This window comes from Eschrichtius robustus, chromosome 3, assembly GCF_028021215.1.
Source record: "Eschrichtius robustus isolate mEscRob2 chromosome 3, mEscRob2.pri, whole genome shotgun sequence".
Lineage (NCBI taxonomy): Eukaryota > Metazoa > Chordata > Mammalia > Artiodactyla > Eschrichtiidae > Eschrichtius > Eschrichtius robustus.
The window spans coordinates 22,592,495-22,605,201 of record NC_090826.1 but is presented as its reverse complement, the minus strand read 5'-3'; the positions used below and the strand labels follow the sequence as shown (position 1 = coordinate 22,605,201).

At 41.5% G+C, this 12,707-nt stretch overlaps 1 protein-coding gene across 16 annotated transcripts in view; it reads right to left on the bottom strand.

The window, feature by feature from the left end:
• Window positions 1–2,001: 2,001 nt before the first annotated feature.
• The window catches only part of PHACTR4 (phosphatase and actin regulator 4), a 114,209-nt gene continuing 103,503 nt past the window's right edge, over window positions 2,002–12,707 (bottom strand). For 15 of the 16 annotated variants that reach the window (XM_068539293.1, XM_068539287.1, XM_068539279.1 and 12 more), the window contains 5 exons: window positions 10,521–10,576; window positions 9,240–9,301; window positions 7,789–7,926; window positions 7,091–7,167; window positions 2,003–4,245 (listed from right to left, as the gene is read on the bottom strand). In XM_068539293.1, coding sequence (XP_068395394.1) covers window positions 4,230–4,245; window positions 7,091–7,167; window positions 7,789–7,926; window positions 9,240–9,301; window positions 10,521–10,576 — 349 coding nt within the window. In that variant the 3' untranslated portion in view covers window positions 2,003–4,229. Of the gene's footprint in view, window positions 4,246–7,090; window positions 7,168–7,788; window positions 7,927–9,239; window positions 9,302–10,520; window positions 10,577–12,707 lie in introns of all 16 variants that reach the window. The other variant, XM_068539281.1, reaches the window with a different exon arrangement.

Below are 12,707 nucleotides of genomic sequence, written 5' to 3'. Positions count from 1 at the left end.
AGTGGTGACTGAAGTCATGTTGGAAGAGCAGGGAGAGTGATGAGAGGACATGAAAACCCAACATTTAAACGGTGGTCAGGAAAGAAGCCGGGGGACAGAGGAAGCATGATCAGAGGAGAACCAGGAGACTGAGTGGTGTCTGAGAAGCCAAAGAAGAAGTTTTGAGGATTAGAACATGGCCCAGAGCATCACATGCTGCAGAGTAGTCGGATACGTTTTGAGCTGAAAACAGGCCTTGGATGTGGCAGTTAACCAAGAAGACACTGGTAACCTCAGGGAAAGCCATTTTATTTTGTATTTAGTTTATATTTTAATGAGTTGAGTGAACATGGCTTTAGAAATGGAAAACAGCATGTATGGACCAGAGGTCCTACACGAATGTCAAGAAAACTGTTCAGTTTACATCTGCATTGCTTCTTTTTCCTGTCACTCATTTAGTTCAACTGCTTGGACTGTACAGGAATTTAAGTTGTTTAATGTTAGAATAGATTATGTGAAGGGAGTATGGGAAAAGTAGGTGATAGAGACAGGGGAAGATTGTTTTTCTTGGTGGGGCAGGAAGGAGATAAACGCTGATCGAATGAATGAATTAATGGTGTGTGTGTGTGTCTCCTCAGTACCAGATGCAGAGAAGTTGAGGGTGTTTGTTCCTGTCATATGACCTCTATGCTTTATGAAGGAGGCAAAAATTCTTGGGGGAAGAAATTAATGGTACCCACAGAGGAGAAAGATGGAGCAAGCGGTCCAGGTGCTGGTGTTTCCTTCTCTTCCCTTCACGCCTCTTACAGATGGAATTGAAACAGTGGTTTAGGCTGTGTTTTGGTTTCAGCACCTGGCTTTTCTTTATTGCACATTCTCAACTTCTGTAAGTAGACTTCCTATCCCATCCCCTCCCATTCAATATCCACTGGACTTGCCCTTTCTGATGGTGGTTTTCCAAACCCCTTCTCTGCAATTGTAGTCCTCTCTCTCCTGGGGTACAGTAATCAAAATCCTATGGACCCTAAATTCATTCACTGTTTCAGCAAACACTGGGCAATGTGTACCTTCGAAATACCCTTCTAGAGACAATGCGTGACCTCAAAAGGGTAATGGCAGTTTGAGGCCTCTTTGGAGGGCTAGTAGAAGGAAAATATGGGAGCAGGTGGAGCCCAATGGCACGAGCAGTTCTGACTCATGGTTTCTCTTAACCCTTGGTAAAGGGTGCTACAATAATCAAGGCCAGTCTCTGAAGTGACAAGTACAAAGTGAGTCATTGGTGGGGCCACCTCGACTGAAACTGGGCTGCTTGCCAGAGAAGAGTACATAAGCTACGATCTGTCCTATTGTGATGGCAGCCTGAGGTCTAATTATATTGTGGTCCAGACACAGTAAGTCTTTGCAGGGACAACTGATTAGGATGCAATTGCTTTTCCTTGAATATATGTAAAGAGTGATTACATAATTTTCTTTGACTTTGGGGAGGTAACTTCACCTCTCAAGTTCTTCACTGGTAAAATGAGTGTACTTTCACTTACCTCCCAGTCTAGGTGGGATTAATAAAACCTAGAGCTGCACCTGCTACACAGTGTGGGGTTCACAGGTGGCTTTCCTCTCTGCAGCTTATTCTTTTTCCACAATTCTGTACAGACAGACACAAACATCACTGACCTTCATCTCTGGTTACATTTAATGTTCTTACTATAATTTTTCCCCCTCATCTACTTCTCATTTAGGGTGTCTAGCAATATTTTAGAGATTTTTTTTTTTTTTTTTTGCCACGCTGTGCAGCTTGCAGGATCTTAGTTCCCACGCCAGGGATTGAACCATGCTCCCTGCATTGGGAGCACGGAGTCTTAACCACTGGCCTGCCAGGGAAGTCCCTTAGGGAGCATTTTTAAGCAACCTTAAATCATTTGGAGTGAGGTAGAACATAAAAAATAAACACTACACACCAGAATAGTATAATTTGTTTTTTTAATTCTAAAATACATTAATAATTAATATTGATAGGAAGACTGATATACAATGCAATTATTTATTTTACAAGGAGATTCTGTACATCAGGGAAGCATCTTGAAGTACAATACAACAGGCTTTTATTTCTTCTTTACATTATGATTGTGAATTGTTACTTACACGGAAAGAGAACACAAAATCCTCTTTATATATATATTTATATAAACACCTGAAAAGACTTGACTCCCAAAGTATCTTGTTTCAAAAGAACATGAATGAGATGAAAGATGAACTAGATTCCTTGGTGGCACATAGAAAGCAGACAAGTAGCTCAGGAAATCAAATCCTGTTTCAAGCTTGGCACATTAAGGGAAAGGAAGGCAGTGAAAGGGGTTTGAAAAATGTCATCTGAAGCCACAGAGGATGCTGGCATAAGCCAAATAGTTTCCAAAACAACAAGATAGAAAGGTTAGAAGAAGTTAACACTTAATGTGTGGCCACCTTATATACAGACCTCTAAGAACTTCGTAGAATTGTCACTTATCTTCCCTTGGTCATACCAAATGTTAATGAATTTGAAGGAGATGTGGGCCCAGTGTATCTCCACAGCCATAAAGCACTTGACGTTTACTGAGAAATCCAAATACCTCCCTAAACCCCATATGGAGGGAAGATACTACCTTTTAAGGTCACTTTAGCTTTGTTTTAACCTGATATTCTGATTGTTCAGCAAATCTTACATGGACATGAAAGGAGGAAAAGAGAAAAATCCACTGAAAGATCACATACAGAACAACATGGACTGCAGAAGAAATCAGAAGAAATCTATAAAATAGCCACAATTTTCTGAACATTAAAGGGAAAAAGCCACATTCATCAGTTAAGTAGAAACTATTTTTTTCCCTTCCACTTAGAGTGTGTAGGAATTAGAGGGAAATAGTAAGGCTGTATGGTTTTCAGTAAAAATTCAAAGAAAGCAACTGAATCTTCTGTTTTAGGAAATCATATTAATATATATTACACATACAAAAAGGAGTGGGGCCTGAGTCAATGCCCAGGCACCAACTGCACCGGCTACAGCTTGGAAGAGGAGGGGTGAGTGAGGTGGAAGCTCCCAGAGAGGGTCAGCAGGAAGATCAATGTTGGGAGTTAAGACAAAGAGTGCAGCGGGAGAAGGCAAACAGTACTGAGGAAAAGAGAGGAGCAGTGGGTCATGATCTTGCCCCTCCTAACTGCTTCTCCAAAGACCTTTTTCTATCTAGCACTCCACATCCCCAGGACCTTGCTGTGATTCTGGCTGGAAGTGTGGGGCTGGACAGCACACAAGTGCTCCCACAGAGTTGCTGCAACTCTGCTTTATGGGGGAAAATACATCTCTTGGTTAGAATGATTTAGAGTATCATTTGGTACAACAAAAGTACAATAGCCTATACAATTTAAGCCATGAGTCAGTTTTCTGCCAAGTTAGCCTCAATATAAAGGCCTTTTTTGGTTTTGTTTTTATATACAGAAAACATATATGCTTTCTCATTTTCCCAACTTGGAATCTGGTTGCAGCTCAGACTGTTTAACAGACAGGAAAAACATAAGTTCCCATCATTTCTTCAAGATTTCTTTCTTTTTTTTACAGATAAAAGTCAGAATGACTTGTGCCAAAAGGAAGAACATGTCAGATCCTGAGCTTCTCTTGGGCTGGACTGCCTGAAGAGGACTGTACTGCTGTGTTACAAGAGGTATAGTGCAGTGCTTTCAGCTGACATGCCAGTGTGGTATGAAGGCTTCCCCTGGAGGTGGGGGCCCCTTTTTCCAGAAGGTTGGGGGCCTCCAGAAGGTTTCCCCCATCACCAACTGGATGTGATGGCTAGAATTTAGCGCCTACACAGGTGGGTCTCACAACAGGACGGGGCAGGTAAGGCTAATGGTGCAAACTGTGCCTCAGCACAGGCAGTCATCCTGGGTGAGGGTGAGGTGCAGCCAATAAACCCTGGAACCTGCAAGTGACTCAGAACATTGGTGGCTGGTGAGGGAAGAGCCCTCAGGTATGCTGCAATATTAAAAGGTTCAAAAGCACTGACAAAGAGTTCAGCTTTGCCCAAGGCAGCACATGAGAATCCATTCCAGTGAAATGCTACATTCACAGAAGTGCTGTTCACCCCAGAACTATATCCCAGAGGACTCAATTCTGGCTGCGCTGAGAAGTGCTGAAGTTCCCTCCATGTCGCTCTGGAGACTGAAGCAGCAAGGCAGCCCTGTTTTAGGGGGTTGCTTAGATCCTCTCTCAAACTTCAGCATCATGGACGGTGGTAGCTAAAACAGATGATCAAAAAGAGCTGAGTTACCAGATATCGTAGATTTCTTTGCTATTACAATTGACCCTTGAACAACAAGGGTTAGAACTGTGCGAGTCCAATTGTACGTGGAGTTTCTTCAGTAGTAAATACCACAGAACTACATGACTGATAGCCTGTGTAGGAAGTGGAACCATGGATACCGAGGTGCCACATATATGGAGGGGAGCTATAAATTATACGTGGATTTTCAACTGTTCAGAGGGTTGTGGGAGCCCCAACTCCTGCCTTGTTCACAGGTCAACTGTATTATCTTAAAAGTAATGAAATGAATGTTCCAATTTTAAAAAGTTACTTCTCCTCCACTCTAATCCTACCTGACTTTTCTGTAGCATCTGATACGCCTGATCCTCTTCCTTCCTTCTTGAAACTCTCTTCTTTTGACTTCCGTAACACTATCTTTTCCCTAGTTTTCCCTCTTTTTCAATTGCTTTTCCTCAATGTTTTCCTGGTTCATTTTCCTCTGTCCACCCTTTAAATACAAAACACTTTTCTCCTTAAGAACTACTATCTTTTTTCATAAATTTGAATCTTTATACCTTGCTTTTCTCCCTGGACTCTAGGCTGAATATCCAACTGTCTTCTAGGCAGCTCCCCCTCCATGTGTCACAGGATCATCAGACTCAACACGTATAATTGACTTTCTAGTTTGTTCACTGTCTGCCTTCCTCTTTTAGAATAAAAGCTCCTTGAGGACAGGGACTTTATCTTGTCCTCTGCTACATCCCAAGCACCTAGAACTGTATCTATCAGGTAGTGGGTGCTGAATATTCACTGAATAAATGTCCTAAACTGTTCGCCTGAACTCCTTATTAACTAAACAGTCTTCAAAAATCACATTGGAAATCTAAGGAGTCATTTTGATTACTTCCTTTAGTTCATCCCTGGAATCAACAGATTGCCAGATCTTGTTGATTCTATGCTTGAAATGTCTTTCAAACCTATCCTCCCTGGTTTGAGCTAGCAGCATGCTCACTCTATTTTAGTTGCTTCCTAATTGGTCTCCCTCCTGCTGGTCTCGTCATTCTTCCAAACCACCTTCCACAGTTCCACCAGGGCTTTTTCCCAAATACACGGAACTCCAATGGTTCCAATATCCTAGCATGAGTCAAAGCTCTTCAGAACACGACTGTAACGCATCTTGCTAGTCTCTCCTTCACCATGCTGCCCCCATCCATCCTCTGCTCCAGCTACATGTTCTATTACTCAGAACACGCATTTTCCTGCCTCCCAAAGTCTTGCTGAAGCTGGTAGTTCTGCTTACAATGCTCCTTCCTTCCTTCCTGTCCAAATAAATTATTTTACATAATTTAAGATGCAGCCTAAATGTCACCTTCTCTATGACTTTCTTGTATTGTTGCTCAATATGGTACTTTACTACTAATACTACTAATAATAAAAATAGCTAACACTGGACTTCCCTGGTGGCGCAGTGGTTAAGAATCTGCCTGCCAATGCAGGGGACACGGGTTCGAGCCCTGGTCCCAGAAGATCCCACATGCCGCAGAGCACTAAGCTCATGCGCCACAACTACTGAGCCTGCGCTCTAGAGCCTGAGAGCCACAACTACTGAGCCTGCATGCCACAACTACTGAGCCCACGTGCCACAACTACTGAAGCTCGTGCGCCTAGAGCCCGTGCTCTGCAAGAAGAGAAGCCACTGCAATAAGAAGCCCGTGCACCACGACAAAGAGTAGCCCCCACTCAATGCAACTAGAGAAAGCCCGCGTGCAGCAACGAAGACCCAACGCAGCCATAAACAAACAAACAAACAAATAAATAAATTTATTAAAAAAAAAAAGCTAACACTGACATAGCCAGGAAATGGTGGAGTTGGGATATGAAACCTGACAGATTCAGGCCTCAGAATGACTGAGGCATTTATCATATTGATTGTACACAGTGGTACATAGGTCTCTTCCTGGATTAGACTATAATCTCCTTGCTGGCAAGTATGGTTTGTTATTTGAGTTCATATTACAGCACCCTGAATGGTGTTACTGTTGTTCAAAGAATCTGCCTTCTCCAATCCTGTCAGAGTTCAGTACAAAAAAATTCTGTAGTTAAAATAACCATTTGTCTGTACTGTGATCGAAAAAATGTTTAACAATATTTTATTTTCCAATTTTGCTTCTTCCTTTTTTTTACAGCAAACTGTAATTGTCATTATAACTTCTTTCATTTAGCCTCCTTTTATAAATATTCTGAGAGTCACCTAGATGCTTTCACTGATTCCATTTGTGGCTCGCTGAGTCTTTAGGTGTGGGCTGGGTCCTTAATCACAACAGTAATTCCAAATCAAAATGCTTCTTGGCTTGTTTCATGATGTTTATACACTAAATTGGTAAGATCAACTGTGCTAGAAAGGACTGAAACCAGAGAGGGCAGGCTGTTGTCTAGCTCAGCAACAGTTCCTCATCCATAACCTGGGACAGTGAAGTGCAGAGAAGAGAGCACCCAGTGGCTTTTAGTCATTCATTCCTTTCCGCACATCCTGGTTGTGCAAGTCAAGCACGTTACTTAACTTTTTTGAGTCTACTTCCTCATCAAGAAAATGGGGATATGAACACACCTGGTATGTCTGATGCAAGGATTAAATAAGATAATATACATAAAATGCCATACTCAGTAAGGCGTGAACTATGCCTCTTAGTTCTCATCCGTTTCTTGTAACATAGTCTTCTTGCAATTAACACTGAGTGTTGTTCTTTTAACTATGGCATTAGAGTTCTTCCTAGCTGAACAACTCTGCTACATTTGCTTTTTGGTGGAGCTCTACTTAGCTCACAGTATTTGGGTCTTACCGTGTAAAATGTTTGCTCTCCTCATGAACTTCCATCTCTGAGCTTTTAAATTCATTTAATTCTTTTCTTATGGCGGCCTGCAGAGTAGAAACAAAAACGCTTCAGCATCTTCTGTCTGCTAGAGTACAGCAGTGTATCTGCCATCTAGTCTCTACTGTGCTTAATTAACTCTGTGAGTGACTGTGACCCCCGGCAGGCAACCCAGAGGGAGGGAGGAAGCCAGGTCAACACATTGAGTGAAGCTCTGGGCCTGATGCATATCGCCTTTCCTGACACCCTTATCTCATAATAAACCTGAACTCTCCAGTTAAATCGAAACACTTGAAGACCTCCAAAGAGATACTGTACTTTTTATAGTTTCCACAGCATGTAAAAATGCTTTTCCTGTTATAAAAGTGAAATATGGGTAATTACTAAAATATACCATCCAAACTCCCTCCAACCAAACATAACCACTGTTAAAAAATGTGTTGTATTTCCAGATTTTTGTACTCTGTGATGTAGCAGGGATTTTCTTCTGTTTCAGTTTTGGTGGTGGTGGTGAAGTCATTAGTATAAAGTTTTGGTTGGTGCATCTTGGTATTTTGTACCTTAGATATTTAACATTATACAAGAAGTAGAAATTTTGTTTATGGTTCCCCCTTCTAGTTAATGTCTTGTACCCTTCAAATAAAGAAAGAGAGACAAACGACAGACACCTTGTCAGCAGGGGTCAGTTTGGTCCAAGGTTTGTCAGCTCGCCGGTCATAATCATGAGCATCTGTTACCTCCACGTATTCATTAAACCTCAGAATCTTCCTGGCAAGTAGTTCAGCCACAGTTGGCCTTTGACTGAGCTGAAAGAAATGGAGGCTCTCAGTTCACTATGCCAGGAGTTAGGCATCAATCATGCGTTCAAACTGCCTCTAATCCAGAGCTTCAACCTTTCAGTGCACATCGGAATCGGCTGGGGACCTTTAAACATGACTGATCCCTGGGTCCATCTTCAGAGATTCCGGGTATCAGGAGACTGTTTGTTTCTTTAAGCTCCACAGTGCATAGCCAAGACAGAGAACCATTGCTATAAACCAGTATAACCAGTGCTTCTCAAACTTCAACATGCATACAAACCATTTGGGGATGTGGTTAAAGTGTAGATTCTGACTAAGCAGATCTGGGGTGGGGCCTGAGATTCTGCATCTCTTACAAACTCCCAGGTGATGCCAATGCTTCTGCTCCGTGGACCACATTTTGGGTAGCAAAAGGGTCAGGGCTACAAATTCATATCTAATACATTAGAAAGTGAATACATTTAATATGAAAGCAATATCTATTAATGGGTAATATTAAGGGTGAATTTCCTTTCACCACGAATAATGCCCAAGATATCAGATTCTGTAACAAATCATGATTTAAGGTTGAACAATCAGGTAACTTGCTCAATCTGAAGGCATTAAGTCCAGTGATGGCCTCTAGCCACCCCCAATCTATCAAGGATAATTCCTCTGGTCCTGGGGAAGGGGAGAAGTGGGAAAAAATCAGGAGGAAAATGCCTAGATTCCTTGCTCTCTTGGGGTTTCTTATACATTTTAAGAAATGTCTAGAGAACTCAGACCAACTCCAAGAATCTACAGGAGGTAATTACCAACTATTATGGAGGGAGGGAAAGGAAAAAGGGCTTAATCCCAGAGTTTAAGGGCTAACACAAGTCTGGTATAGAAAAGATTCTACCCTAACTGATTTGGGACCAATGAGAAAATCCTATTTGGTTTTTCATACTTTTCAGGTGTTACTAAGGGTAAAGTTCAGTTCTTTCTCTGATTAGAAAACCACCAGTTTGCCTTGCAAAATTGCATTCTACACACTCCTCCTGTTACCGTTTCCACACATCAACAGCTTTTATAGTCTACACCAAAATCCCAGGTCTACCAAATAAAAGGTCAAAACTTGTGCAAACATTTATTGAGCACCTTCTTGTGCCAGGCTTTCTTTAAACAGTAAAAATGGGGAAAAAAAAGTTCTTATAATGATGTGTTGTTTTCTGTATTTTCATCATGTGTTCTATTTTCATAGCAATCTATGGCAATTCAAGTCAAATTTATTTCTTTCCAGTCAAATAGGTCATTCAAATACAAGACACACAGTAAGTGGACAGACTGAGACAGTGTACCTTTCTAGTGAGCCGACGTTTAATCTCTCGTTTTTCTGCCTGACGATCAGCTTCATTTTTAGCTACAGTTTACAGTCACAAACAAAGAATATTACTTCAAAATGGCAATCTGCATATCAAACGTTTCAGTAATTACACACAGATATTTCTTTTTTTTTTTTGGCCGCACCCCATGACACGTGGGATCTTAGTTCCCCGACCAGGGATTGAACCCGGGCCCCCTGCGGTGGAAGCCTGGAGTCTTAACCACTGGACTGCCAGGGAAGTCCCATACACAGGTATTTCTTACAGGCTCCAAGTCAGAATAAAATACTTACTTTGGGACTGGCTAATCAAGACAATTTTCTTGTCAACTGGTGTAGTCAAATACTTAAGAGCATGGGTCAGCCAACTATGGTATCAAATCTGGCCAGCTGCCTGTACTCTTCCTGCCCATGAGCTAAGAATGGCCTTTACATTTTTAAATGGTTACATTTTGAATGGTCTGATAAGTACCTACATAATAGCTTCCTTTTGCTTTTTGGCCTGCAAAGTTCAAAATATTTACTATGTGCCCTGTAAGAAAAACTTCGCAGATCTTTGCTCAAGAGTAACCACTAACAATGGAGAATGGAGCTCACACTAGGTTTCACATGATATGTCTATAAAGGCTCCCACACTTGTAACCCTATGAAGCCTAATCCTCTTCAGCGTGGAGGTATTTAAGGACAAATTTCACCCTATAATCGGGAGAAATAAATCTGTACTGGATTAGAATGCTATTTCAGTTAGTCATTTACATAAACAGAAAGCAAATTAAATACATGGTCCTATTTTCTGACTTCGGAGGTATGAAAGCCTTAAGAGATGAAAAAGGCAGAACAACTGCTGCATTTGGGACTTGTTCTGGGGTCCCAGCTCTCAGATTCCACTAGGAATAGGAAGGTCCGCTCCAAATACACAACCACTACCTTACCTCTCTTAAGACAGAGAAAAGTTGGGCAGCACACGCTGTCAAAACCTCTCAAATGCCCAAGGTAGGTGCAGGATACTATGAGAAAATTAAAATACAATTTTCTGGAGTATCCCAGTACACTAAACAATATCATAATGATATCTTGTAAAGGAAGCTTGGGGGGAACTATGTTCCTTCAGGGGTAAAAAGTATGAATACTCCTTCCTTGGCTAGAATACTCTCTCCTTGGCCCTTGCTGAAAAATGCTTCTCTTTTCTGTCATGTATATTAAAGTCAGAAACACACAAAGAAAATCTGTAAGACTTCATTTCCAAAGCTGGACTCACGTTGTAGTATGTTTCGTTGCTCTAGTTCTTCTGGTGTTGGTCTTTGACTCAGTCGTCTAAAAAGGAGATAAATAAGAAGATTGTCTATGTTAAATCTCCCGGTCCTGTTTATAAAGATCTGATTATGAAACACTTTTGAAACACCTTATGAAAAGTGTTTATGAAACACTTTTCACACTGAAAGTGTTAATACAGATATTACAACATAAAAAGGAATTGTACAGGCAAACAGGAGGCCAGGATTCTAGTTCTAGCTTTGATGCCAGCAAGCCCTATCACCACAAAAAAGCTCAGTTAGACCTTGAGTTACTCATGTGTAAAATGAAGATTTGGACTGTTCTGGTGGCAAGCAAACAGATTTGCTCCTTCAGCATATGGGTTAACACAGATCCTCAAAGATATTAATAAAAATTCTCATTTAGGAAACCAGAATGAGGACTGAGACTGTATATATATATATGTGTGTGTGTGTTTGTGTGTGTGTATACACATATATATGCATAATGCTTCCCATATGACTCTGATGTTCCTCTTTTTATTTTTATTTTATTTATTTTGTTTTATTTTTTTTTTGGCTGTGCGGCATGTGGGATCTTACTTCACCAACCAGGGACTGAACCTGCGCCCCTGCACTGGAAATGTGGAGTCTTAACCACTGGACCGCCAGGGAAGTCTTCTTCTGATTTTGATTTTGATTTATTTATTTAATTATTTATTTATTTATCTTTGGCTGCGTTGGGTCTTCGTTGCTGCACGTGGGCTTTTTCTAGTTGCGGCGAGTGGGGGCTACTCTTTGTTGTGGTGCACAGGCTTCTCATTGTGGTGGCTTCTCTTGTTGCAGAGCGTGGGCTCTAGGGTGCACGGGCTTCAGTAGTTGTGGCACATGGGCTCAGCAGTTGTGGCACATGGGCTTAGTCGCTCCATGGCATGTGGGATCTTCCCAGACCAGGGCTTGAACCCGTGTCTCCTGCGTTGGGAGGTGGATTCTTAACCACTGTGCCACCACGGAAGCCTCTCTTTTGATTTTTAAACCAGTGTTTTAGGAACCACTGGAATTTAAGGTTGTCTCTTTTGGAGTTATATTCTGTAAAACCTACGATTTTAATTTCAGTCCTCTCTGAAATATTTGATGAAGTTTCTCATCTCATTCCCAGTTCCGAGATGTTATTCACCAATGACAACTTGTCATTTCTAGAATCAGAAAGTTCTTCATTTCTTACTTTTAACGTATAGCTCTGACAGTATTTGAACTATGTGCTAGTAACTCTTCAGTTGCATAGAAAACTCCCAGCCCCATTTTATATACAATTTACAACTTTATGTATTTCAAAGCTTTTCTTTTTTCAATGTTCATTAAAAAAAACACCAGCACAGCTTTACGAAGGTATAAGTGACATACAATAAATTGCATGATTTGATATTTTGACATATGTATGTCCCTATAAAATCATCACTGGGACTTCCCTGGTGGCGCAGAGGTTAGGAATCTGCCTGTCAATGTAGGGGACACGGGTTTGAGCCCTGGTCTGGGAAGATCCCACATACCGCGGAGCAACTAAGCCCGTGTACCACAACTACTGAGCCTGCACTCTAGAGCCCGTGAGCCACAACTACGGAGCCCGTGTGCCACAGCTACTGAAGCCCGCGTGCCTAGAGCTCGTGCTCTGCAACAAAGAGAAGCCACGGCAATGAGAAGCCTGCACACCACAATGAAGAGTAGCCCCTGCTCGCCACAACTAGAGAAAGCCCACGCGCAGCAATGATGACCCAACACAGCCAAAAATAAAATAAATAAATATATTAAAAAAAAGAAGAGTTCATTAAATGATTTAGTTCCTCAGGGTAAAAATCTTAAAAAAAAAAAAATCATCGCCACAATCATGGTAAGGAACATGTCTATCACCCTTGGACTGATTTCCTAGGGCTGCTGTAACAAATTACTATAAAGTGGATGGCTTATAACAGACATTTATTCTCTCACAGTTCTGGAGTCCAGAGGTCCACAATCAAGGTGTTAGAAAGGTTGGTTCCTTCTGAAGGTTCAGAGGGAGAATTTGTTCCATGCCCCTCTCCTAGATTCTGGTGGTTGCCAGCAGTCCTTGGCGTTCTTTGGCTTGTAGATGCATAATTCCAGTATCTGCCTTATTCACACAGCGTTCTCTGTGTGTGTGCCTGTGTCTCTCTGTC